Source organism: Elephantulus edwardii, unplaced genomic scaffold, assembly GCF_000299155.1.
Source record: "Elephantulus edwardii isolate Elephantulus edwardi_28Jun2011 unplaced genomic scaffold, EleEdw1.0 scaffold00055, whole genome shotgun sequence".
NCBI classification, from domain to species: Eukaryota; Metazoa; Chordata; class Mammalia; order Macroscelidea; family Macroscelididae; genus Elephantulus; species Elephantulus edwardii.
Genome location: NW_006399805.1, coordinates 9,422,720 through 9,447,831, shown reverse-complemented (window position 1 = coordinate 9,447,831; position 25,112 = coordinate 9,422,720). Strand labels below are relative to the sequence as shown.

General features: G+C 47.5%; 1 protein-coding gene across 1 annotated transcript in view; it reads right to left on the bottom strand.

Annotated features, from left to right (window-relative positions):
* The window catches only part of UBN2 (ubinuclein 2), a gene marked incomplete at its 5' end in the record, with an annotated part of 65,098 nt that overhangs the window by 22,810 nt on the left and 17,176 nt on the right, over positions 1 to 25,112 (bottom strand). Inside the window, 6 exons of the mRNA XM_006887218.1 lie at positions 1,731 to 1,860; positions 6,812 to 6,882; positions 8,787 to 9,273; positions 9,996 to 10,099; positions 10,955 to 11,092; positions 19,719 to 19,820. Of these exons, the coding sequence (XP_006887280.1) occupies positions 1,731 to 1,860; positions 6,812 to 6,882; positions 8,787 to 9,273; positions 9,996 to 10,099; positions 10,955 to 11,092; positions 19,719 to 19,820 (1,032 nt within the window). The remainder of the gene's footprint in view (positions 1 to 1,730; positions 1,861 to 6,811; positions 6,883 to 8,786; positions 9,274 to 9,995; positions 10,100 to 10,954; positions 11,093 to 19,718; positions 19,821 to 25,112) is intronic.

Genomic DNA, 25,112 nt, shown 5'->3' with positions numbered 1-25,112 from the left:
ACCCTAATGAGATGGATTGATGCAGTGACTAGGGTAGTGGGGGTCTAAGTGTATAAAATTGGCACAGGATATGTGATATTCATATTCTCCCCTGGCTACTGGTCCTGGGCCATCCCAGTGCAGCCTCTGAGCCCCAGATCTTCACCCCTGTTCAGCAAGAAGTACCCAGAATGAATACATCACCCTTTTTCTCATTAAAGAGGCTGGGATGTCAGGCTGGGACCAAGGTCAAAGGAGAACAAAGGATTCAAGAAATATCAACATGTCAATAAAGGGAGTGAAAAGCCTCAATTACCAGAGTGGCCCCCCTTCCCTCCCTAAATAGAGGACCACCCACCTGGCTAAACCACAATGGAATGTCCCTCCCTAAAGACCCTTCCTATAAAACCTGCCCTAATCCACTTTAGGGTGTGGTATTTCCCTGGTCTGTCCTGATGTTTTTTCTCGAGGCAGACCAAGGAATCCCACCCAGGAGACCTCTTAATAAAGCTTTTTTAGCTTCCTTTAAAAAAAAATGGCACAGGATAGAGCAGGGTTTAGGGCTGTTGTACATAGGGTCACTGTGAGTCGCAGACGACTCGATGGCACATAACAACAACATTTTATTAACACAAGTGCAGTGTCTTCTCTGTAGCACTCAATGTTTATCAGTGAAGCAACAGCATTCTATAGTGAGTCCAGGGCGGTGCAGCCCACTCCAACCTCATGAGTCCTGGACACCACATTTGTGCTGTGGGACCCCCATCCCCTGGCCAGAAAAGTCTAGACAGATTCAACAGAGGATAATGAGACTCATTCTCTCTGTCCAAGAATGTGGGCTGAGGTGAGAGAGCAGAACATGTTCTGGGAACAAAAATGTGGGAAGCAAGTCCGCTCAAGTGCAAACACCCATGGAAGGACAAAAGGGAGCGGAGGGGAGAGGGAGAACAGAGCTAAGCCTCATGCCCAGGTCCCCTTAATGCCATAAAAAAATTCTTAGCTACCAAAAACTCCCTTTTCCCCCTTAAGCTACAGTCAAGGTTACTTCCTACAGCTGTAAATGCTAAATGTTTTACCAATACAGAGGCAGGCAAATTCTCCATGTTACATGAAGAGGAACCGGGACAGTGACGGCACCAAAACCCATTCTCACAGAGAGCAGGAGGGATTGGGAGAGATGTCTGAAGCACGCAGAGCTGTGCAGCAGGACAGTGTAGGGGCAGTGGCCAGCCTCAGCGAGGACAGTCCACCAGCTGGGCAGCAGTGGCCTTGCTGCACACCTAGAGTGGTCCTGACGCTGGCGCGCTGCCATGGGGGTGGTTCCTGACTGCCTTCCTGCCTGGACGCTCACCAGGCAGGGCTGCGGCACGGACCACACAGGTGACAGGACTCGGTCACGTCACAGTCACAGTCAAACCCAACCCTTCAGTTCACCACACTGGCCTTCATTCACACTGGTCCGTGTGAGCTTATCTAAGGCAGATGTTACATCCATTACAGGGGTCAAAAAGAATCCGAGTTAGAAAGCTGACTAGCCCTGGGACCAGTATAAACTTTCCAATCCAAGTCTACATCTTAAAAAAGAATTGCTGGAAGAGTGACCGGTCTTCGGGGCACCCAGCACACCTTTCACGGCCTCTTTCAGTGACTGGAGATAAACGACAGGACCATAAAGCAATCCGTGTGCGAAGACCCCATGTAGAAACCCATCTCTTCTCTCACGAAGCCTAGGGCACAGGAGTAGCTCTTACCTGGACGTTGAGGTGCAGCTTCTTCAGACGTTTGACCAGCGTCTCCTTATTGCACGGCACAAAGGCTTCCAGGTGGGAATAGACACCGCTCCGGACGACGGGGCCCAGCTCCTGCAGCTGCAACTCAATGCTGACCAACAACAAGAAAGAAACGGTACAGCCTTTCTCTCAGAGCATCGTACAGGCAGGACACCAAGGCAGCTCTCGCCCTCCTCAGTGCGCCCTCCCATCGCTCCCGAGGCAGCTTATTCACTGGCAAAGGCATTCAAACAAACGCTGACATTACGAGAAAATGCTCTGAGCCTAGTACGTTTGACAGCAGAAGTTATAAACATCATTCTAAGCAAACAGACAAATGGTCCTTGTAACAGGGCCGATGTCTGTGTCTTACAATCGCAGGGACCCCCACAAATAACTGAGGGAGTGTGTTTTTCCCAGTAACTTTCGTGCCTCCCAGCAGTTGCCACGCCATGTGACAGATGCAGAGTGATCACCAACTTATTTTCTTTTTCATGTTTTCTCTAAAGAGGATCTGGAAAAGTCATGTGTTCATTCAGCAGCCAGAAAACTCCCTGGTTACACACATGGTCTACTAGCTGTCTCTGTGACCCTGACCCACAGGAAGTAGATAGAGAATGGAGTGTTCATTTGGTCAAAGCCTCTCGTTCCTGTTTCTATTTATAAACTGGGTTCACGAGAAAGTCAGTCAGTCACTAAATAGGGATCCAGCCCTGTCGTTTTATCACTCACTCTCATAGTTACGGAGTCAGAACCAACTCCCAGCTGACCATCAGTGGACTTCCGGAAGTTGTGAACCGCACAGGAGGAGAATGCCCATGGAGCGCCCAGCAGATGCCAACTGCCAGGAGCATCCCCTGTGGATTCACAACACAGCTCCCTGTCCACTAGGCCACCAGAGCTCCCTACTAATTACATGTTTACACAGATGTACAAATACAGACACATACATGTATCAACTTTATGTTGTTGTTATGTGCCGTCGAGTCGCTTGCGACTCATAGCGACCCTATGTACAACAGCCCTAAACTCTGCTCTGTCCTGTGCCAATTGCACTGTCTCTGACACACCCATCCCGATTACCCCAGTCACTGAATCAATCCACCTCATAGAGGGTCTTCCCCTCCTGCGCTGTCCCTCCACCCTCCCAAGCATGATGTCCCTCTCCAAGGACTGGTCTCTCCTTACAACATGTCCAAAGTATGTTAGACGGAGACTCAGAATCCTTGTCTTCAAGGAGCCACCCGGTTTAACCCTCTCCAGGATGAATCTGTTTTCCTAGCAGTCCATGGTATTCTCAATACTCTTCTCCAGCACCACAGTTCAAAGGCATCAATTCTCCTTCTATCCTCCTTGGTCATTGTCCAACTCTCTGATGCAGAAAAAGTGATACACATACATATTTTTATGAAGTCCTATTTTTTTAAAAGAAAGATACTTTGTAATAGTCATTTTACTTTCAGCAGGGTAATAGGTTCCTACCAAGATGGAAGGCCTTCCACTAAGCACCTGCTACAGGAGAAGGTTCAAATGTAACCAACAGACTCTGGCTCTGGGCAACAAACCACTTTAAAGCATGGCAGGTGAAGACAGACCTAAGTGCCGATTCTACAACGCATCCAAGGACCCAAGACTTGAGGAAGCAGCTCTACCACTACAGGTGTCTCCACCCCTGGTAAGACAGAGAACAGCTGCAGAAGCGAAGCAGCATGGCCAACCACCAGTAACAGAAGAACGGCATTCAAGCCAGACAGGCAACACAGAACCACAAGAAAAGCAGGACTGTGAAGAGCACAGATTCCATAGAAACATCGCTATGACCACGGGCTTTACACGGGTCTTCCAGATGCATGACAGTAAGTAGTTAGATCTTTATCAAAAAGTCTGGGCAGGAGGCCTTAAGGTTTCCCAAAGAGAAGTTGACGATGAGCCTAAAAGAGAAATGCCAACTGCTGAGAGATTCCAGGTAAGAGGCAGGCTAACTAAAAAAGCTGACAGTCGGGTGGTTTCCCAGGAGGTGGTACTGGGGCCAAGAGAGCAGACTCCCTGCCCAGGACAGACAGGACAGGTACTGCGTAAAGATGAGACCAAGAGACCTGCAAATCTCAGAGACGGCTGTCCGTGAGGCGCCGCTCGCTCAACACTCCCAAGAAGGGCTGCACATTTTAGGCACACGTTCCCAACATCCCAGCTGTGGTATTTTCTTCCCTACTAGGGATTCCAATCTCTAAAGCCCAAGAAATATTTGCAGAACTAGAAATTTCCACCACTTAAGTCTGACTTCACAGAAGCTGCCACAGATTAGGACTAATGAGGTCCTTCTGACCTTGGTCCAGGGCTCGCTTCCTTGAGCCCCGCCACTCTCCCCACCAGCTTCTGGCTCAGGGTCCAGTTTCCATCTTCCTTAAGTGAGCGAGCACTACCCTGCAAGCCTAGGGACTGGGGTGCAGATCCAAGAAAGACAGACAAGCTCCTGGAAACGTGGGGCCATGTTTTCAGACATTCTGCCAACGCACGATGCTAAGGTCCAGAGGATGGTCATGAGACATCCCCCGGGAACAGAGAGTTGTTCCCTCTCATAGAAGTGTGACAAAGACAAGAAGAGTTCCAATCACAGAAGGTGATCAGTGAGGTCAGGGCTCCAGTGGGAAGAACGAGTCACAGACAGGACAGTGCAGGGCTCTGCTCTGCTGAACAAGGGGCTGGGAGAAGTCAGGACCTGGGCTGGTGCAGGACAGTGCAGGGCTCTGCTCTGCTCAGTGTGGGGCTGGGAGGAGTCAGAACCAGCTCAGGATCTTAGAGCAACAACACTGGAGGAGGGCAGTTAACCACAACAGCCTCCAGAACTTGCTCCTTCACTCCCACGACAAGCTGTCTCCACTACATACTTGTCAGACAGGGATCACTGTACCAGAAAGGCTGCTCTGCACTTATTTCTAGGAGATGCTCTGGGCCCCCCGGCCGCTGGCAGGTGCCCTCACAAGAGGAGAGAGAGCAAAGCCTGCTGCTTTCTCCACGCTCAACGCCTTTCTGGCTAAGTTCTGCGTGGAGTCTCTTACACACAGCAACGACCACCAATGGTCAGAATTGAGGTATACCTCAATGGCTTTATAGGGTCTAAGCGTCATTAGGAGTGTAAAAACCAGCACTTAAATAGCATCTGAAAAGAGGTAAAAACAGAAGCTAATGTTCACTATACATTGTCACCAATTCCGACTCATAGCAACCAGACAGGGGAGGCGAAGACCCTCCACCAGTCCAGCCCTGGACGCAAACACAGCACAGCTGGGGACACGAACAGGACTGGGAGGGGCTCCAGTCTGCTGTTCTACAGACAGCGCCCCACATCAATGTCCACTAGTGCGCCTGGGGCGGGAGGGCTATCTACTCCTCCGCAGTCCCCGTTTCTTTACGGAAACGAGCATATCAATGGAATATGCACAGGACAACCAACCTTTCTAAGGTCACTGAGCTGCACGTGGGGAAAGGGGTGAATGTGCACTCTCTGCACAAACCACGGCCTTCCCACCCGAGACCTGAGAATGAGACAGCGTCCAGAGAACGTCCAGCACTGAAATAAAACAGAGCTGATAAATCTGAACACGAGGGAGGGCAATGTGGAATTTCAAATTCTTAAAGAATCTCGATTGGTTGGACCCACTGAACTGGAGGAGTCCGAGACTCTAACAGCTCTTCAAACGGAACTGAAATTATCCCCTAAGGTCACCACTAAGTAACAGTCAGAAGAGCCAAGACCAACCTGGTGGTTGTGATTCATCTACCGGAGATCAAAGAGCTACTGTAAAGCACAGAAGAAGACCTGGAGGAGGGGGAGTAAGTCAACGGAAGTGAAATGAGGAGACCAGAAATGACAAGAACGATGACACTGAGCACTGAAAACACAGAGCAGACAGAGCTGACACTTGGGATGAAATGGGAGCATCTGGAGCTGTACGTATTTTCACCAAAAACAAAATCTGGAATTAAAGAAAGGAACACAGGCCACGTTGCATACCAGCCCCTTCACTGCAGTCCTTTCTGCTCTAATTTCGGTCTTTTGCACAGTGCTCAGCCCACTCCACAATCATCTTTTTTTTTTAAATGCAGTCATACTTTCTGCTTGGCTATATAAATATCTGTATGTATTACAAGCAACTCTACTAGGGGGTCAACAGAATTCTTTTGGGATGCCTGATTCAGGCCACAGCCTTTCTGATTATTAGCGATGCATCCAAGACCTGGACAACGAATAAGGATGACAGAAAAACAATTGATGCCTTTGAGCTGTGGTGTTGGAGAAGAGCACTGAACAACATTCCATGGACGGCCAAGAGAACGAACAGAAACATCTTGGAGAGGATGCAGCCAGAGTGCTCTTTGGAGTTAAGAATGATGAGGTTTGGCCTCACACACTTTGGGCATGTTGCTAGGAGGTGCAATTCCTTGGAGAGGGACATGACGGTGGAAAGGACGGAGGGTCAGCAAAGGAAAGGAAGACCCTCAACCAGGTGAACTGACACAGTGACTGCTGCAGTGAGCCCTTGTGTGTCAGGAAGCATGAGGATGGCGCAGGACAGGACTGGCTTCAGATCTTTTGTTCACAGGGTCGCTGTGAGTCATACTCAACTCGATGGCATCTAACAACAACACGCGTAATAAAAGCAGAAGTGGAATTATATCAATTATCCCCGTCAGAGTTTTCTAGAATGCTGTGTAATAATACAGGACAGAACAGAACTGCCCCCTGGGATTTCCAAAGCGGTACTCTTCAGGGAAGCAGATGGTCACATCTTTCTCCAGTGGAGCAGTGGTGGGTTCAAACTGCTGACCTTTTGGTTACCAGCTCAATGCTAGCAGCAGAAATTACGTTTAAGTCTAGGTACTATCAAGCCGACACAGTGGTCACTCTCTCAGGCCACACAACGGCGGCCCTGACTGTCCTAAGTGGTCCATGAGAACCAAACAAGCTCGCTCTGGGAGGCTGACAGAGAGGACTCAACTAGTAGCGTCTCAAAGGCTTTCTGTACATCACAGTTTCTTCACCAAAGAAAAACACTACTTACTCCAGAAGAATATTATTCATATCCTGCGTGAAGAATTTTTTCCTTCCTTCTTCATCAAAAAGTTTGGCAGCCTAGAAAAAAACCAGAAAATTGTCAATGTAAGCAACACAATAAACAATGACTTTGAGATGAATATCTAGTGAGGAAAGCCAAAGAACTTCCTTCAGGAGAAGACCCTGTGAGTGGTGGCCTGAAAAGACAGCAGGTTCCCGAGACCCAGACTTGCTCAGATAGTACGTTAGTTTCCTGCAGCTGCCGTAACAATGACCATGACACAACATACTCTCTCAGAACTGGAGGATTCAAGTGCAACATCCATGAAAGCAGGAGTCAAGAAATGAAAGGATACACTGCACTGGGCAAGGCTGTAAGGACCTCTCCACAGTGCTAACAAGCAAAGCTGTCAGCTTAGAGACCAAGATGTGCCTGACCCAAGTCACAGGATCTTCAACTGCGTCATACGGATATGAAAGTTGGACAATGACTAAGGAAGACTGACGACCAGACACCTCTGACCTGTGGTGCTGGCAAAGAATGTGGAATTACATCGTGGGCTGCCAAAGGAAGAGAGAGATTTGTCTTAGAAGAGGTGCAGCCAGATTGCTCCTTAGAAGCGCGGACGGTGGACTCCATTCCGTTCTGGGCATGTCATCAGAAGAGGCCTAGAGAAGCACATCATGCTGAGAACAGCGAAGGGTCAGTGAAAGAAGGAAGAGCCTCAAGAGTCTGACTTAGAGATGGCAGCGGCTGTCAGCACAGCACAGGCTGTGAGGACAGCACAGCACTGGGAAGGGCTCTGCTGTACTGAGAGCCCTTAGGAGTTGAAGTTGACTCAACGGCACCCAACGAGACAACCACAACAGCCTGGCAGGTCCGTTAATAAGATCTAGTTCTAGGAATGTAGAGTTAAGGATTTACACACGTTCTGTCTTGAGTATTATCAAGTCTGAATCAATGCACAGCTGACCCTTCAGCAGGTTTTCAGAAACAGTGAATCACATAGGAGACTGCCCGTCAGTCTCCCCTGGAGCAGCTAGAGGATTTGAACCACATACTTCTGTACTCGCAGTACAGCTCCTTACCTAAGTCACCAGAGCGCCTTATGACTCATATTACTTGAATTAAAAAAAAACACAAAACAACAAACCTCTACACACCTACTAAAAAAAAGCAGCATGAGTTTAAATGAATATGCAAAAGATACTTTCTTTTTTAAAAAAAAGCAAAAAGGCATTCTGTGCTAGATATGGCTCATTTTAAGTTAAAATATTTTCTTAAATAAAACAGAAAAATGTGTGTAACATGACTGGATCTGCAGCAAGTTAGACCAGGACCCAACCTTGGAGCATGATCCGCCTCAGAATCCAAGGGCTCATCCTTGTGGAACGGAGGAAAATGCGTCGGTACCCCAGCTGCCACGTAGTTGTCAAAGAGACCTTAAAACAGCCAGATACCTAGGGGAGCTCTGGTGGCCAAGTGGCAAGGAGCCGCAACTACAATTTCAGAGGTGCAAGGTTCGAATCCACCAGATGCTCTGCTGGGGAAGGAGGGACAATCTCCTGTACCAGTCAGATCTGATTTGACAGTACATGCACAAAACTAACAATAAAAATTAAAAAACAAAAAACCCCAGCCAGATACCAGGAAAAACTACCACCGAAAACGAGATACCAACAGAGTGTGGACCAAGTTCAGGCACACTTCTGGCATGTTATTACTGTTCCATACTTCCTTCTAGATTCCATGTGATCAGGCAGCCAGTGAACCGGGACATGAGGGCCCCAGGCAAAGAAATGGTTATGTGGCCAGGGAACATGAAGACAGTACAATAATAGTTGCATGCACTCAATCACGACTGTGATTTCTAGTAGAAGGCAGGCTGCCATACCACATGGGGGAGGGGGAGTGTGAGAGAGAGAGAGAGAGACAGACAGACAGACAGACAGACAGACAAAGAGAAGTCGGGCCCACTCACAGCACGCAGGTCTTGAATGCGCTTCTCCAGCAGCACTGGCAGTCCCTCGGGGAGCACTGGAGCTGGCTTGGGCATGCCCTGAGAGGTGCAGGCTGGCTGCGTGGTGCCCCCATTCTCCCCGCCTGACTCCGACAATGGGCTGCCATCAGAAGCAGCATCTAGGAATCTGTCAAAGTCGAAGTCATCGAACAACTCTAGGGCATTCTGCGCTTCCTGAAACAGTTCATTTGTGCTAACAAAAATTGGGAGGTCTGGGTCGGCACTGTTCAGGTTCAAGTCTGAGACGTCAGTGCCCAGTGCAAGGGTAGTGGAAGGGGGCTTGCTGGGAGCAGAGGTCTGTAAGGTCATGGAGACTTTGGAGCTTGACTCCTTCTTCTTTAATGCATCCTTCTCCTTCTGAAACTTCCGGAGCATGGCAGCAAGAGAAAGAGAATCTTTATAACGTTTCTTCTTTTTTTCAGGCTTATGTGAATTTAGTGCCACGACTCTGTAAAAGAAGAAAACGACTGGTTGGGCTATGTGTACTTCTGAAGGGTAAAACCACATGTAAATGCGAGGAAGAGTATTAAAATCATCAAGTGACAGCAAACTGCTCACATTGTAATTTCTCTTTAAATGATACTTTCACAACAGCACCTTCTCAGCTGGGGCAGGGGTTCAGTCACCTGTGTAAGGTGAGGGGCCATCACAGTGATGAGAAAGTAGGGAGCAAGTCAGTGAACAGGGCTCGGGGTTATTAAACACATCAAGTGGTACTGGGACGTCCACCTTCTGCCATAGACACGCAGAGGAGTCAGCTATCACTGCTCCGCCTTCTAGCTAAGATCACACGCAGAGGAGTTGACTAAAGAACTGAGTGCCAAACGCACACCTGCAGAAAGCAGGCTTTTCTCAACGAGAGAAGCTCACTAGCCTTAGAAGGTGTCACTGCCATCAGGCCACGCTGCCTCCCAGTGACCAACAAGGCAGAGCAGATGGTCTCACCTTCCTCCCACCGACTGGTTGGTGGGTTTGAACCACTGACCATTCAGTTCAGCAGTGAAGCATTAACAGTTGCGCCATCAGGGTTCCTCCTCCATTAAACAAGTATAGCACCATATTAGACCCAGCGTAAGCGGGGCAACTGGTGTCAAGTCTGTCCTTCCCAAGGGGAGGCAGGCAGTTACACTGAGGACAATCGTGCCCTCTCCCACCTGCAGTATCACATACCCTAGCTGTTTAGGTACTTTCTTTCTGGGCTTCTTTTCTTTTTCCCCTTCATCTTTCCGCTTCCGCTTCTTCATCTCAATATCATCTTCTTTTATCTTGGAAACCTACAAAATGAACAAAGAATGCACCCTTATCTAGATGGTAATGCTTCACCCTCAATGCCAGCCACAGGGGGCCTGACCAGCACTTCTCTTCCCTCTTCTGTGGCAGAACCAGTGTTGGTTAAAGAACAGTGTCTTCTGAAGTAATCTCAGCCAAGCAACATTCGTGCTTCTCAAAGAGAAGAGGTCTGTCTAGAACACTGGACCCTATTACAAACTCCATGCATAGAAGAAAACGGGCAGCACACCATAAAGATGCGATGGGATCTCAGAAGTCAGGGAGTCTCTGTTAGTGGGAGAGCAACAGCCCAGGACAAGATGTGGATTAGAGTAGCCCTCGAGGCACGTAACCACATCACTGACATGCACAGGTACAAAGTGTTGAACTGGCAAAGGTACTGTGCACATTCTCAACCAAAAAAAAAAAAAAATAAATAAATCCAGGGGAAAAACAGAGAGCAGATCTTTGGGGTTCAGGACCACCTCAATTCTAATTTTGGTGCAGTGGTCTGGGTGGGGCCTGGAATCCCTCACTCCCACCCAAATCTGAGGTCACTCATCTACCCATGTCTTAGACATTGGCTACATAGTCCTAGAGACATCTTAGGAAAGGTATGGGGGCTATCAGCAATCTTTTCTTTACCAAGTTCTAGAAATTTATTATTAGGCCACATAATAGACGTTTTAAAACCACCGTTCTATGACCTAAACATTTAAATTTTCCCTTCTCTATGTAATTTTTCTTTAAAGCATGTAATGGCTTTTACTGTCCCTCACACCAGAGCTAAGGCATAAGCAGAATGTAAAATGACAACCTAGAAGCCGAGGGTCCACCTCTGCGCCCGGGACCACACGTACCTGCGGCGGCTTGTGCTTCAGGTTATCACCAGCGTCCTCTTCCTCAGTGTCTGATGCTTGACGAAACTGGAGTGTGCCGGTGTTGATGTAGAAGCCTCCATATTTGGTGGTGAGCGAAGCCGGAACTAATTCATCATACTAGGTAAAAACAAGAGAGATTTCAGATACAGTCAACTGTCCCTAGTTCTGTAAACAGGCAGCAAAGAAACTCATTCAACATGTCAGGATCTTCCTCAAATTCCAACACTATTGTCAGGAATTACCGCCCCAGGACGCTGGTGCATGCGTAAGGTCACCACAGCAAAAACCTCGGGAACCCCCTCCACCCCTGAGTTCTCCACAGTATAATCAGATGGGCAAAATGTGGACACGCACAGAATACTCTGTGGCCAGGAAGAACAGGGAGTCTGTGTAAAAGCCCTGGGTGGGTCTGAAGACACAATGCTAAGTGGAGTAAGCCGACCATACAGGGTAACTATGTGTGACCGCCTCCTTTGGAGGCAGAATCCATCAAGTATGCAAACAGAGACCAGATTCACCTGTAGTTCCAGGGAGTGGCAGAGAAGGGGGAAGCAGCAGCACCCAATGGCCTGACCAGAGTAAACGTGGCCACCAAGGGGTGCCCAAGAGGAGAAGACGTGCTAACAACAGGACGCTCATCAGTCAGCAATAATAATTAAGAATCAAAACCGGTGTATGGACCCATCCATAGTACAGATGTGTAAAACGTGTACAGGCAGGTACAACACAGATATGCACAGATTAAGTATACATGAGCCTGGTGGACAGAAAGTTATGCTACCCAGCCCTCGGGTCGGGTTCACATTGTTTTTCTGTCAAACATTCTTCTAGGTGGTATAGCACTGGTCTGTGCACTGTTGTACAGAAGTAACTAGTGGATGTGGTGAAGCTGAACACTGTGACAGGGATGTGTCAAATGTGATAACGGTCACCCATGGTGGACAGTGTTTGATGGAGCTTCCCGATAAAAACAAGGCTGGAAGCAGGAGTGGCGTCCACTTCCAAAATAGCTTGCCTCCAGAAACTCCATGAACAGTGCTCAGGCCTTTTGTTCATAGGGTCACTATGGGTCCTCTACGACTCGACGCACCTAACAACAACAACATACATGTGCAGTGGGAATAGAGACTCAGAGAACACAGCTGTAAATACTTCACAGAAAGGTCAAATCACTGTACAAGAACAGCAGAAAGGCCCTCTGGGTTTAAAGACCTGGACCTGCACGCTCGGGAGTAACCTCGTCACTAGCACCTAGAATCCCACTTCTTATCCTTGTGAGTGCAGAGCATCTTGGGTACAAAAAGCTTGTGCATAGTCATCACAGTGTCAATTAGCTGGATCTACCTGCCTCTCAAGAAACTAAAGTATAGGGCTGAGACGCTGCACGAAGCAGGGCGTTTCCCTCCCTAACCCAGGACACGAGCTGGTGCTAACAAAACAGACCGACCGTGATAAAACAAGAGAAAGACGCAGAGCAGAACCCAACTTCTTAAAAAGTCTCGACCCACTGGACCAGTCCAGATGGTCATCCTGAGAAGTTTCCCAGAGCTCACACAGGAACTATCTCGAGGTCAACCTAGCTGAGACCAGGAAGGCTACAGCCAAACTGAGGCAAAGAGAAGGGGCAGGAAACCGAAGTCCAAGAACAGGGGCCAGAATGTCACTACAGAGAACGTGGACACACCGTGAACACACGAGACTAATGCTGCTGCACAGCTTGGGAAATGACCAAACTGGAGCCACTGCGTAAGCTTCCACGGAGAACACATCATCACATCACCGAAAGTCTGGCTGTGGAATAAACTGAGGCAGAGCTGAGAGATGAAAACAAAGTGAGTCTAACCACTAGGGATCGAGAAACTTCTGGAATGATGAATTCTAACCATATCAACTACGGAATGAGAAAATGTGGAGGATCACTGCAACTCTTCCTAAAGCTCAGAGGCTCTCATGAGAAACCAAACAAGGAGACACTCTGCTCAGGAGATAAGGACGAATTAGCAAGGTCATTTCTTGTCACTCAGATTAAAAGTGGAGAAATCATAAAAAATAAGGCTTCAGAACACATTAGCATCTTCTAAACAGAAGGAGAAAACTCTTTAACCACGTTCATAAGCTACGCTGCTAATGGTCGACCAGCAGCTGGGCTCCCCAGAACTGGCTGTCAGGTCACTTTGAAACCTGACTCACGTTACCTGGATCTGCACAAGGGCTCGCCTCATGAATGGACAAAAGGAAAGCATTAAGCACAAGTCAATCCTGACAGGAAGAAGGGGTCATAGGAGGACAGGGACAAGAACGACTTTTCTAACACTGGCAAGGTAGAAGTCAGATTTTTAAGCAAAGTTCTTCTCTAGAGGCAAGGGATATACACAGCCTATTCACTGGTGTTCTGCTAGGAAAACAAACAGATTCATCCTGGAAAGGGTCAAACCGGGCGGCTCCTTGGAGGCAAGGATTCTGGGGCTCCGTCTGACATACTTTGGGCATGTTGTAAGGAGAGACTGGTCCTTGGAGACGGACATGATGCTTGGTAGAGTGGAAGGACAGCGCAGGAGGGGAAGGCCCTCGATGTGGTGGATTGATTCAGTGACTGGGGTAATCGGGATGGGAGTGTCAGAGACAGTGTGACTGGCACAGGACAGAGCAGAGTTTAGGGCTTTTGTACATAGGGTCGCGATGAGTCGCAAGCGACTCGACGGCACAAAACAACAAACAACAACATACACTGGCGAAAGAACTAAGAGTAAGTCATTGCCCACTCTGGCCAACAGGGTGTTTAAGGAGCTCTGGTGGTGTAGTGTAGTGCACTGTGGGCTTCACTGCTAACTGAAAGGTCTGCGGTTCGAACCACCAGATGCTCTGCAGAAGGAAAATGGTCTCTTCTAAAGATTTCCAGCCTGGCCCACCTGATGGAGGACGGCTGGGAGCCTGAAATGCCCTGGCAGAAGTGGGGATGAAGTGATGCAGAAGCACTCACTGATCTGAATAAAAGGATTTGCTGAGAGATCAAGTACAGGAGGCAGGACAGGGAGGACAGCAGGAGGAATAAAAACCAGAATCCCAGGAGACGTGGGAGGGGTACGGCGGCTACAGAGTGGGACTGAGACGCCAAAGGACAAAACCTGTATGAATGGAGGAACAAAAAACCATTGACTCTGTAAACTTCTGCTCACAACACAATAAAAATAATGCAATATGGGTGAAGTCTGCACAACTTGACTGAGGTAAATCAAGTCACTAAGAAGGACATAAAAATAAGGACAACTGTGACAAATCTGTAACATACAATTTTATAACAACAATGATGTTGTTATCTATCACGGAGTTAAAAGCAGCCTCCAGCAGGTCTTCTGAAGCAGTAATTGCACGGGAAGAGAATGCTCATCTTTCTCCCGTGGGACAACTGGTGGATTTAAACTGCGTGCTTTCAGGGTGGCAGCATAGCTTCTTACCACCAGAGCTCCCTAACAACAGTCATAATCAATGAAGCATACATGTGACTGCACAGGAAAGCAGGCATGTGAACACTCGTACAGACACAGTGTCCGTGAGTGAGGCACACCTCACACACTGCAGGGCAGTTACTGGAGTCACGTGAGTCTGTTTCCTGTACCTGTAAGCGTTGTCTTCATACTATGCCGGGTCTAGTTAGTGTGCAAGAACACGATGAAAAAAGTCTGAGATATTCTGAGAACAACTAAAATTCAGACACAGAGACAAAGTGAGTACAAGCTGTTGGAAGAGAGGCACAACAGGCCTCCTGACTGCAAGTTTGCACAAAACCTTCAATCAACATGGTTTTGTTCTTCAAAAAACATCATCTATGAAACACAGTAAAGAGAGGTGCAATGAAGCTAGGCATGCTGTGTGCTCCAAACAGCCATCTACTTACTCACCCTCACAGAGGGCTCAGCCACAGACTGAACACCTCACAGGACTACTTTCCTGCGAGTGAAGGGTTAGGACCACAGACCCATGGGACAACCGTGTCAACCAGCACGCCACCATTCACGAAGATGATCTTCTAAATCCTGGTGGTAAGGAACTGAGCTGCAGCCCAAAGACTGGTGGTTTGAATCTACAAGCTGCACCTAGGGAGAAAGATGGGCAAGCTCCTCCTGAGTGATCGGAACACCTGCGCGAGTCTGAATAGTACAGTAAATAGTATCTGAGGTTTAAAGCTCATAAGTGGAAAAGAAAATAAAGAATTTGTGAGCTGCCATCTAAGATACAACTGTTAGCGTCTTCCTAACTGGAGCGAGGGAATGAGAAAGCCAGCAGGGGCTCCAGGGAAGAAGTCCGTGTCCAGGATTAACAGCCGTGAGAGTCTGGCCCTCTTCCGGCCCAAACCCCGACTAGGAGGTATCCGGTGACCATGAATGACCGTTCTGAGCAGGGACACAGAGAAGATCCGCCAGAATGTGAGGAACAATTAGAGCAAACCCCAACAGATTTACTAGGCTCCCTGAGGTAATGCCTGAACTTGGAAATGCAGCCACTCCTGATGACCACCTGTCACCCACATAACAGACTGGCTTGGAAAAGATCCCCAGTGACCACTGAGCTCCCTCAAATCAGCTACAGAACATCTCACAGTCAACCTCCCCCCAAAATAAAGTGGAGACGGCAAGGAAGAGAATAATGGGGAAAGCACAGCCGCTGAGGTCCTGGGAGACAAGAGACTGTCTCCTTGCTCACATTCGGCACAGGATGGTTATAAAGCCCAGCGCGGCCGGCCTGTCTGACTCATGACAACTCCTCCTCAGGGTTTCCAAGGTAGCTGGCTTATCTCTACTGGAGGACACTGTCCATCTGTCTCCCACAGAACAGCTGCTGGATTCAAACTGCTGACCTTTGGGCTGGCAGCCCAACACATAACACACCTTAGGATCAAAAAGAATGTTCAAGATTTTGTTTCCGTATTTGCAGTATTTTCTGATTCTTTGAACACTGAGTGGCACTGACTGGAGGAGCGTGGAAAAGAACGATGCTGGTCATGACCACACAATCTCTATCTGAATGACTTCAGACAAGAGCCCACCAACCTGCTAACAGCAACAGAGGTCCACAAACAACGTGTTTTAGCTCTATTTCCTCCATAAAACAGAGACCCACCTCTGTCCTGCATGTGTCTCAAATGCATTAATCACACAGCCCAACAACTCGTATTTATAAACTCTCTCCTCACTATTAACACAGTGGCTTCCCCTTTTCTTTACTACATCTCAAGAGTGGACAGTTCCTCACAGCCCAGGGCACTAGTGCACACGTGTGTGCAGAGACAACAAGCAGGACTGAGCCTAACTACCACTGGGGGTATGGGAATTTGTCTATCTGAGCTCACTTCTCTGAAAATGCTGGTGACAGCCTCTAACTTGAGATACAATCCAGTCACGGCTGTGAACAGTTCATTCTTATCCTCAAATACTACCACAGAAGACTTAAGAAATGCTCCTGTGGAAGCCTGAGTGTGTGCAGGACCAATGACAGAGTTCATGCTCAGGTTCCTGGGAACGCAGCACCTCCGAGCCACACATCATGCAGTCTGCTTTTCAGAGCAGGCTGGCCTTCATTCTCTTTTCAGAGCCACAGCAAGAATACTGGGCGATTCCCAAGAACTGACTTGGACGTGCATTTGCACTGAAAGACACGCAGAGACACATGATATTTGTAAAATGAGCTTGAAATTACAGGGCAAGTCCTGAGCAAGAACTCATGTCCAATCAAGGTCAAGATTCTTCAAACTACCCTCAGACTATGTCCTGAGATAAGCTGCCCATGTGGTGAGCTGGTTTCAGGACAGCAGCACTGATTCGGGAGTCCCTTCCATTATGACCAGCTCCTCAATATGGCCAACTCCTGCCATGACCAGCTCCTCAATACGGCCAAGCCCTCCCACAATGACTGGCTCCTTCATCCGGCCAAGGCTCCTCGACGGCCAAGTCCTCCCACCACTACTAGCTCATCTATATGGCCAAACCCTCCCGCCATGGCCGGTTCCTCAATATGGTCAACCCCTCCTGCCACGACCAGCTCAGCTATACGACCAACCCCTCCTGCCACGACCAGCTCAGCTATACGGCCAAATGCTGCACTGGCAGAAAAGGACGTGTTCATTGTAAGAAACGTCACAGGCCCCTCAGTGTCACTCTTTACAATCCCTAATCAATCACTCACCTTTGGAAAAGGACACCCTACCCACAGGGTCTCCAATCCTCCAGTTCTGGGAACATGTTAGAACACATCCCTCACCTACTCAAGGTTGAGGGGTGTTTTGTGAGCAGGAGCTTTACTTGTACAGACCCCTATCATTTGTTGTGAGCTTTTTAACAAGAAAAAGAAGATTCTAGAGGCAACGCTGCAGGGTTTGAGTGATACCAACTAGGAAGGAAAGCTGGCCCTCGAGAGGCATTCTGCCCCGGCGCAGCAGCGATGACCACAGCCTCTCGAGACCTGTGCCAGAGGAGCACCAAGCTTCAAGATCGCATGGGCCGTCTCTGGAATTGATTTCAAACTACATCTGCCCAAGTATGGGAACACCAATCAAAATCCAAGATATAATTATCCTTTGACCAATAAACTTCAAAAACCAGAACGTCACCCTACATGCACTGTATTAATGTACTGCATTCATTATTTACTCAGAGAGATGTACAATTAATTATTTGTACATCTTTGCTCAATTATATGTAATCATCTAAAATGAGAAAGAATCTCAACGTGCAAGAATTAGGTTTAATAAAGTACACAACACAAGCCTATTTCCTAACTGCCATTGGAAAGGACAGAGCTACAAGCTGGCAGGAAAACAGATTCCAGGGACGTTACATACAGGAAGAAGGTACAGAGGACTTCTAAAATTTGCCTCTCATTTAGATTCAGATTGTTAACATACCATTTTCCTTCTATTATCTGAAACTTTCTGCTAGCTTCTTACCAAATCTGAACACATTTATTTGACATATAAAGATGCCACTGTCATTTCAGGAATTATTTTTCTGTGTAACAAAGGAAAGGTTCCTTGGAAGCAGGAATGGCATCCACTTCCTAAAGAATATACCTCTGGAAACTCTATGACTTTTGATAAATGATGACAGTTACAGAAAGGCTTCAGGCCCTTTCATAGGGCCACTATGAGTTGTGCTCAACTAGACAGCAATCAACAACAATCACAAAGGAATTGTGAATGGACTTTTGGAATCCATTACTATCTGTACACTGCTGTTAGGTGCCATCAATGTACCCACAGCTCACAGCAATTCTATGAAGGACACACTGAAGCCTTGTCCTTCCCACCACCTCAGATGTGCGTAAGCCTCCTGCTGGAGTCACATATGCAGAATAGGTGAGAGGAAAAGGAAATCTAAGATACAGTAAAAAACACAGAAAAACTGAAGTTGAAAAGATGACATATACTGTGATCTCATGTGTATTAGCATTTTTAAAGGATATACAGAGGTACGTTTACTAGACACAGAAATTTGTGATAGCTACACAAGCTTATCTTTCAGAAGTGGGACCCGAGAGGCACCTTCACCTTCTATTTCATACTTGTTTGTGCTTTACAACTGATTTACCATAAGCATATACTGTTTTATAATCTTATAAAAACAATTAAAACAAGGGAGCTCTGGTGGCCTAGTGGCAAGAAGCTGCACTGCAATCCCAGAGGTATGTGGTTCAAATACACCAGATGTTTTGCTGGAGAAGGAGGGACAGTCTCCTCCTGTACCAGTCAGATCCGATTTGACAGTACACACACAAAAAATAATAAATTAAAATGTAAAAAAATAATTAAAACAAAATCTCTAATACCAAAAAGGGAGCTCTGGGGCCTAGTGCTAAGAACCTGTGTTGCAATCCCAAAGTCATGCGGTTGCCCATTTTCTCCTGTGGAGCTGCTGGTGGATTCAATCTCCTTCCATTCCATTTACTGCCTCTGAAAACTGCTGAAAGGTCTGCTGGTCAGATCAAACTAAATGGCGCACAACAAGAATAACACCAAAAAACTCTTCTTAGGCTTCAGCTCCAGAGATCCTAGTTCATATTTAATTTGATTCAAGAGAAGCACATCATGGCTTTCAGCATAGAACTTCCCATTCCATCCCCAACCGTTTCTAGTATCAGGTGAGGTTCGGAGTAGCTGATGAACTCAATGATAATCACATGTATGCAAACAACTAGAGAAGACAAGAGACTTTTTCAGGAACCCTGGAATGGAACCAGCAGACCCAAAACAATGTACTGGTACCAGGTCAGCAAATTTGGGCTCACAGGCCAAAGTGGACTGCTGTCTGTTTCTGTGTACACTGAGACAAGACTAGATTTGTGTTTTTAAATGGGTAAGGGGAAAAAAGCAAAAGATCTCTGGCACAAAAACTGGTATGAAATATAAATTTCAGTGTCCAAAAATAAAGGCTAGAAACTTGATCAGGTGGCCCTTGTTCACCTCCCAGCTGTGACGATGGGGCCAGGCTGTCCCGACACAGGCTGTGTGACACTAACACACACTCCAGACCATCGAGGAAGCCTCTGTAGGCCTCTGGGGCACCCAGGAAGGATGCCTCACCACAGGTTACCCAACACACAGCCTTTAAAAAGCAAAAACCCGCTGAGCCATCCAAGTGGTTTAACAGCACAAGTGAAAGCATTCATCAAGCTGTTTTATTAACCTTTGCGATGATCTCTATATCCCAAACAAACAAAGCATTTCCAGTTATAATAAAGATGCATTACTTACAGCCTCTGAGTTATCAATAAATGGGTCTGTCTCATCATAGCCAAAGCCAATATCAATTAAATCTTGCAGCCGATCCTTCCGGTGTTTACGGGGTTTCCCACCCTGCAAAGAATGCAAATGTTAGACTGAGGATGTGGAAAGAGACCTGTCAGAAGAACTGCCACTCCTGTCTGCAGACCAACTCCCCGTCGAGAGGCTGAGCTCTCTGACGTTCCGAGTGTAAACCTGCGTGCAAACCTGCGTGCGCCATCACAGCGCTGCACTCTCAGGTTCTCGAGGGCTGAGTTCTGAGGGTCAGTTCCACTCTGACCCCTCTATAAATCAAGCCCCCCACGATGCTCTAGGGCTAAGCTCTAAGGAGTCAGCTGCACTCTAATGGGCAGGAGGTGCGGAGGGTTCTTGGACATGAGTAATTCTCCTGAAGGAAATTACACACAAGTCATCCAGTGCAGGGCCGATGGTCTTACCCTTAAAAACAGAGACAGAAATGAAGAAGTATGCAAAAATCCAGAGAAGAAATCTAAAAGAGAGGCCAAGCTCTGTTACTTATGAAATATATTTAAATTTTGAAGGTATAAGAGACATTGCATGATTGCAGAAACATAAGTTCATCACCATACACCAGTGTATTCAAGAACTGGAGATAAAAAAAGACATTACAACTCAAAGGCGAGCAATTAATGAACAATAAACCAAATAAATACTGTCAAAGATAACAATTTCTCCTTAAAATTATTAACTCTTAATAGTCTGACAAGATGGAAAAGCAACAGCACAAGCCACTGTGTCTGGTCTGAGGACACTGACAGTCTGCTGTGGAAGTGTCTGAGGGATACTTCCAAACTGAAGCTTGCTTCTGTCAGTCTCGTCCCTGGTTTCCGCAGTTTCTGTGAGGTTTAACTGTCACAACAGGAATATGTTAGCAGACTTGTAAAAAGTGGCTTATTTAAACACATTTTACTCCCATGTTTGTTGTTGTTGTTATGTGCCATCGAGTCGCCTGCGACTCATAGCGACCCTATGTACAACAGCCCTAAACTCCGCTCTGTCCTGTGCCAATCACACTGTCTCTGACACTCCCATCCCAATTATCCCAGTCACTGAATCAATCCACCTCATAGAGGGCCTTCCTATCCTGCGCCGTCCCTCCACCCTCCCAAGCATGATGTCCCTCTCCAAGGACCGGTCTCTCCTCACTACATGTCCAAAGTAAGTTAGACGGAGCCTCAGAATCCTTGCCTTCAAGGAGCCACCCGGTTTAACCCTTTCCAGGATGAATCTGTTTGTTTTCCTAGCAGTCCATGGTATTCTCAGTACTCTTCTCCAGCACCACAGCTCAAAGGCATCAGTTCTCCTTCTATCCTCCTTGGTCATTGTCCAACTCTCTGATGCATAACAGGTGATTGCGAAGACCATGGCCTGTATCAGACGCACCTTAGTCTCCCATGTTACACAGCCTATTTCTAAGTACACCTCCATTCTGAAGGGTCTTTATGCTCAGAAAACCACATATTTAATGCTACAAGGACTTCAGACTTGGGATCTCTGTCATCCAAGAGAGACAATGAACTCTGCAACTGCCTGAGCCCTTGCCAACGAGGCCCACGTGCTGGCAGGGGGCACCCGGCAGAAGGAGGGCACAGTGCCAGCCTACATGGACTTCACAGCGCGGTGGAAGAGAGGACGCCAACAGGAAATCACAGCAGAGATGGATGGCAGCTAGGAGGACGTGCGTGGCAGCACTCTCCCAAAACAGAAATGCAAGGATGAGCAGAGGACAGTGACCTGAAAGACGGGCGGCCCACAAAACCACTGTGGCCATCGCTACCGAGTGGTGGCCACTGGTGGGGAGAGGCTCGGACAGAAAGGGAAGCAGAAAGCCACCGATTACAACGCGTATCCAAGCACCAGCCACAAAGCTGCCAAGAGCCGACGTTCACCAACAGAGAGCACACACCTACTGTCTGCACAGGTCGGGTGCAAGTCTGAGGTGCAGAGCCAGGGACCTTCAAACCCGGGAGGCCTGACTCCAAAACGCCGTTCCAGGAAAAGTGCACAAGAGAGGCCAGAAACCCAGCAGGGTGTTTTCAGCTGAAGGCATGTAAATTTGAGGCACCAAAGAACTCTGTCTCCACCGTGCCCTGGCTAGCGTCTCTGACACGACGTATCATCCGGTTCCTTCTGCCTTAACACTTCATAATTAGCTAAAGCAAAATAACAGATGATACCAGGAAATGTGAGAATGTCCCAAGGATGTGGAGCGAGTGGGAACCCCAAAATGATCTCCAGATACACTAGGAATTACCTGGCACTTTCTTATGAAGAAGTAACGCAAATCCCTATTATCTGCTCGTGTGTCCATCCACATGACAGATTTACAACGCAGCACAAAAGGGAAGCAGCAGATGGACAATATGCAGGAATCTCAAGAGCATATGCTAAGCAGCAGAAACCAGACACCAAAAAGGAAGATTTACAGGAATTCCCAGAGAAGGCAAAAAACAACAAAACGCAAACATCCCAACTACAGTCCCAGGAAATCCATGAGTGCTGGCCAAGGGCTAGGGCAGGAGAGGTCCACCTGCACAGGGGCACAAGGGACACTTTCTGGGGCTGGGGACCGCTCAGCATGGTGGTGGTGGTGACGGCAGCTACATGACTGAACACAGTCGTCAACCTCATCTAACTGTCAACTTAAACTCATGAGCGATGTGAAATATAGCCCAGTAACACTAATGATGCCTTCTGCCCTGACTCTCCCCACAGCCTGCAGCGGAGCCTGCCCCCACCGCTCTGCCTCCCTTCCCATCCACCTGCTGCTGCTCCAACACAAGCCTGTGCATCTAGCAGATGCCTTATCTCCTTTCTCTCAAATAGACTCTGCACAATTCCACCTAATTGTAGCTACGTTGCCGCACACGTTTTAAACTGACGACCATGCTTAGAGACACAAGGGCTGTCATTTGCAGCAACATGTTAACAACTCAGAACCACCTACGAACAACAGACAAAAACGTTGTCCTATCTGCACCACCCTCAGCATCTCCCTGAGCCCACTGATTCAGGTCCTGTGTCAATTCACCCTGTTGAAAGTATTCTTCTCTTAAGCTGAACTTCCGCCTTTCCAAGCACGATGGCATTGTCTAAGGACTGACCCTGTCTAACGACATGGCCAAAGTGCCTAAGACCAAGTTTCACCATTCTTGCCTCTAAGGAACACCCTGGTTACTCTTTCTCCAAGACATACTTGTTTGCTCTTTTGGCAATACATGGGAAATTCAGCACTCTTCGCCAGCAATTCAAAGGCATCGGTTCTTCTTCTGTCATCTTTAGTCACTGTCCAACTTTCAAGTGCACAGCCTTGGATCAAGTGCACCTCAGTCTTCACATAGATGTTGTTGCTCTTTGGCACTTTCTAGAGGTCCCTGACAGCAGATTTCCCCCAATGTAATATGTCTTTTAATTTCCTGACTGCTAGTATAAAGGGTGTTTGTGGATCCAAGTAAGATGACATTGTTGACAATTTCAATCTTTTCTCCATCTCCACTGCCTTGAAATAAAGTCCCAGGAGTCGATGGAATACCAATTAACATGTTCCAATAAATAGATGCATCCCTGGAAGTGCTCACCAGACTGTGTCAAGAACTTTTACCTGGCCAATGACTGGAAGCAGTAAGTATCTGCTCCCTTTCCCAAAAAACGTGATCGACTAGAATGTGGAAATTATCAATGCAATGTTACCCTAAATGATGGCTTTTTTTTAGCCATTACACCCCCAGTCTCCAGTTATCTTAACTGCAGACACATGGTCTTGCAAATCATCAACTGCTATGGAACTAGTACAAGGTTAAGAGGAAATGTGCGGGAGCAGGATTTGAGGTGAGCAAGACTGATGGTGGTGAGACTTGAGGGGACTGAAGCGAGACCCTGGTGATGGTGGTGGGGAAGCTGGCACTGCTGTGGAGAAATTGTGGCAAGGTGTGAACTGAGGCTTCTTGAGCTTGTGCTGGCCACAGTTAAGGGTTTTTGCTGTTCTTGCCAGATGCCTGAAGAAGCTGACTTCAAACTGCTCTGACGCAAACCTTGCTGGGTAATTTGGATTTGACTGCTGACCTGAAACCAGAGCCTGGACTAATTAAGGAATTGCACCTTAGAACTTGGGCTAAGATCTGGACTTGTTTGGGAAGATGTTCTCTGCCTCCCCGCTCTGCAACTTCCTTCTCTAATGAGCCCCTCCCCACAGCCGGTCCTCCCTGCATGTCGGTCCTCCTCACACTTCCCCTTATTTGGAAGCACCTCTCCACACTGGAGCCTCCCACCCTGCACAGCTCAGCCCAAGCGGTAAACCTTTCTTTCATGAAACACATTTCAGAAAATCCTTTCATGTGGCTCACATCCTTTTTTCACCTAAACATAGCTAGCTGCCTGTAAAAATCTACCTAGGGAAAATTTAGGAAGCAAATAAACTCTATTGTCAAGGGAACAGTCACATATGCAGGACGGCAAACAGTTTCTGAAAAAAGTCAGTCTTCCTTACAAATGAGCATGTCAAGGTAACCAAGGTGATCAATCTGTCTCCACAGGGAATTCTGACTGTTGTTACTGGTGCTGGGCTGATACTCGAAAACCATATTTTTAGAGTACTATAAACAAAATGTCTAACACTTTCACTTGATTCTAACAGTATTAAACAGTATTAACTCTTCCTCCAAGTTTAAGCTCCAAGCATCAGCATAATGTTAGAATCACAAAATGATAGAAGTATGAATTATGTCAACAATGACTCTGTTGTTGCTGTTAGGGGCCGTCGAGTGTGATTCAGTGACTCTCTGAACAATCTGAACCCTGTTCTATCTTGTACCATTTTCACACTTCCTGACATACAAAAGGCCACTGTGTCAGTCACCATGTCAATCCACTTGGTTGAGGGTCTTCCTCTTCTTCGTGGACCCTTCACCCTTCCCAGCATCATGTTTCTCCCCAAACAAAAGCCCTTCCTAGCAACAGGCCCAAAGTCTGTGAGGCAAAGCCTCATTCCTCCTATCTCCAGAGAGCACTCTGGCTGCACCCTCTCCAAGACTCTGTTCTCTTGGCCGTCCACGGGATGGATGTGCAGTGCTCCTCTCCAACTCCACAGCTCACAGGCGTCAACTCTACTCATTAAGTATGGTATTACTGAGTAAAGCAGAAATGTGTCAAAAGACTACCCGGTTAGGACCGAGAACTCTAGAACTGAATTCTCTTTGGTCTGCCTTTCCCTTCTCCACTTTCTGGCTTTCCTAGAAAATCTGTGCCTACCATCCTACCTCCATACCTTTTCAACCTGTATGCAGAACAGATTATCCGGGAGGCTGGGCTCTATGAGGAGAAATGTGGGGTTAAGATTGGTGGACG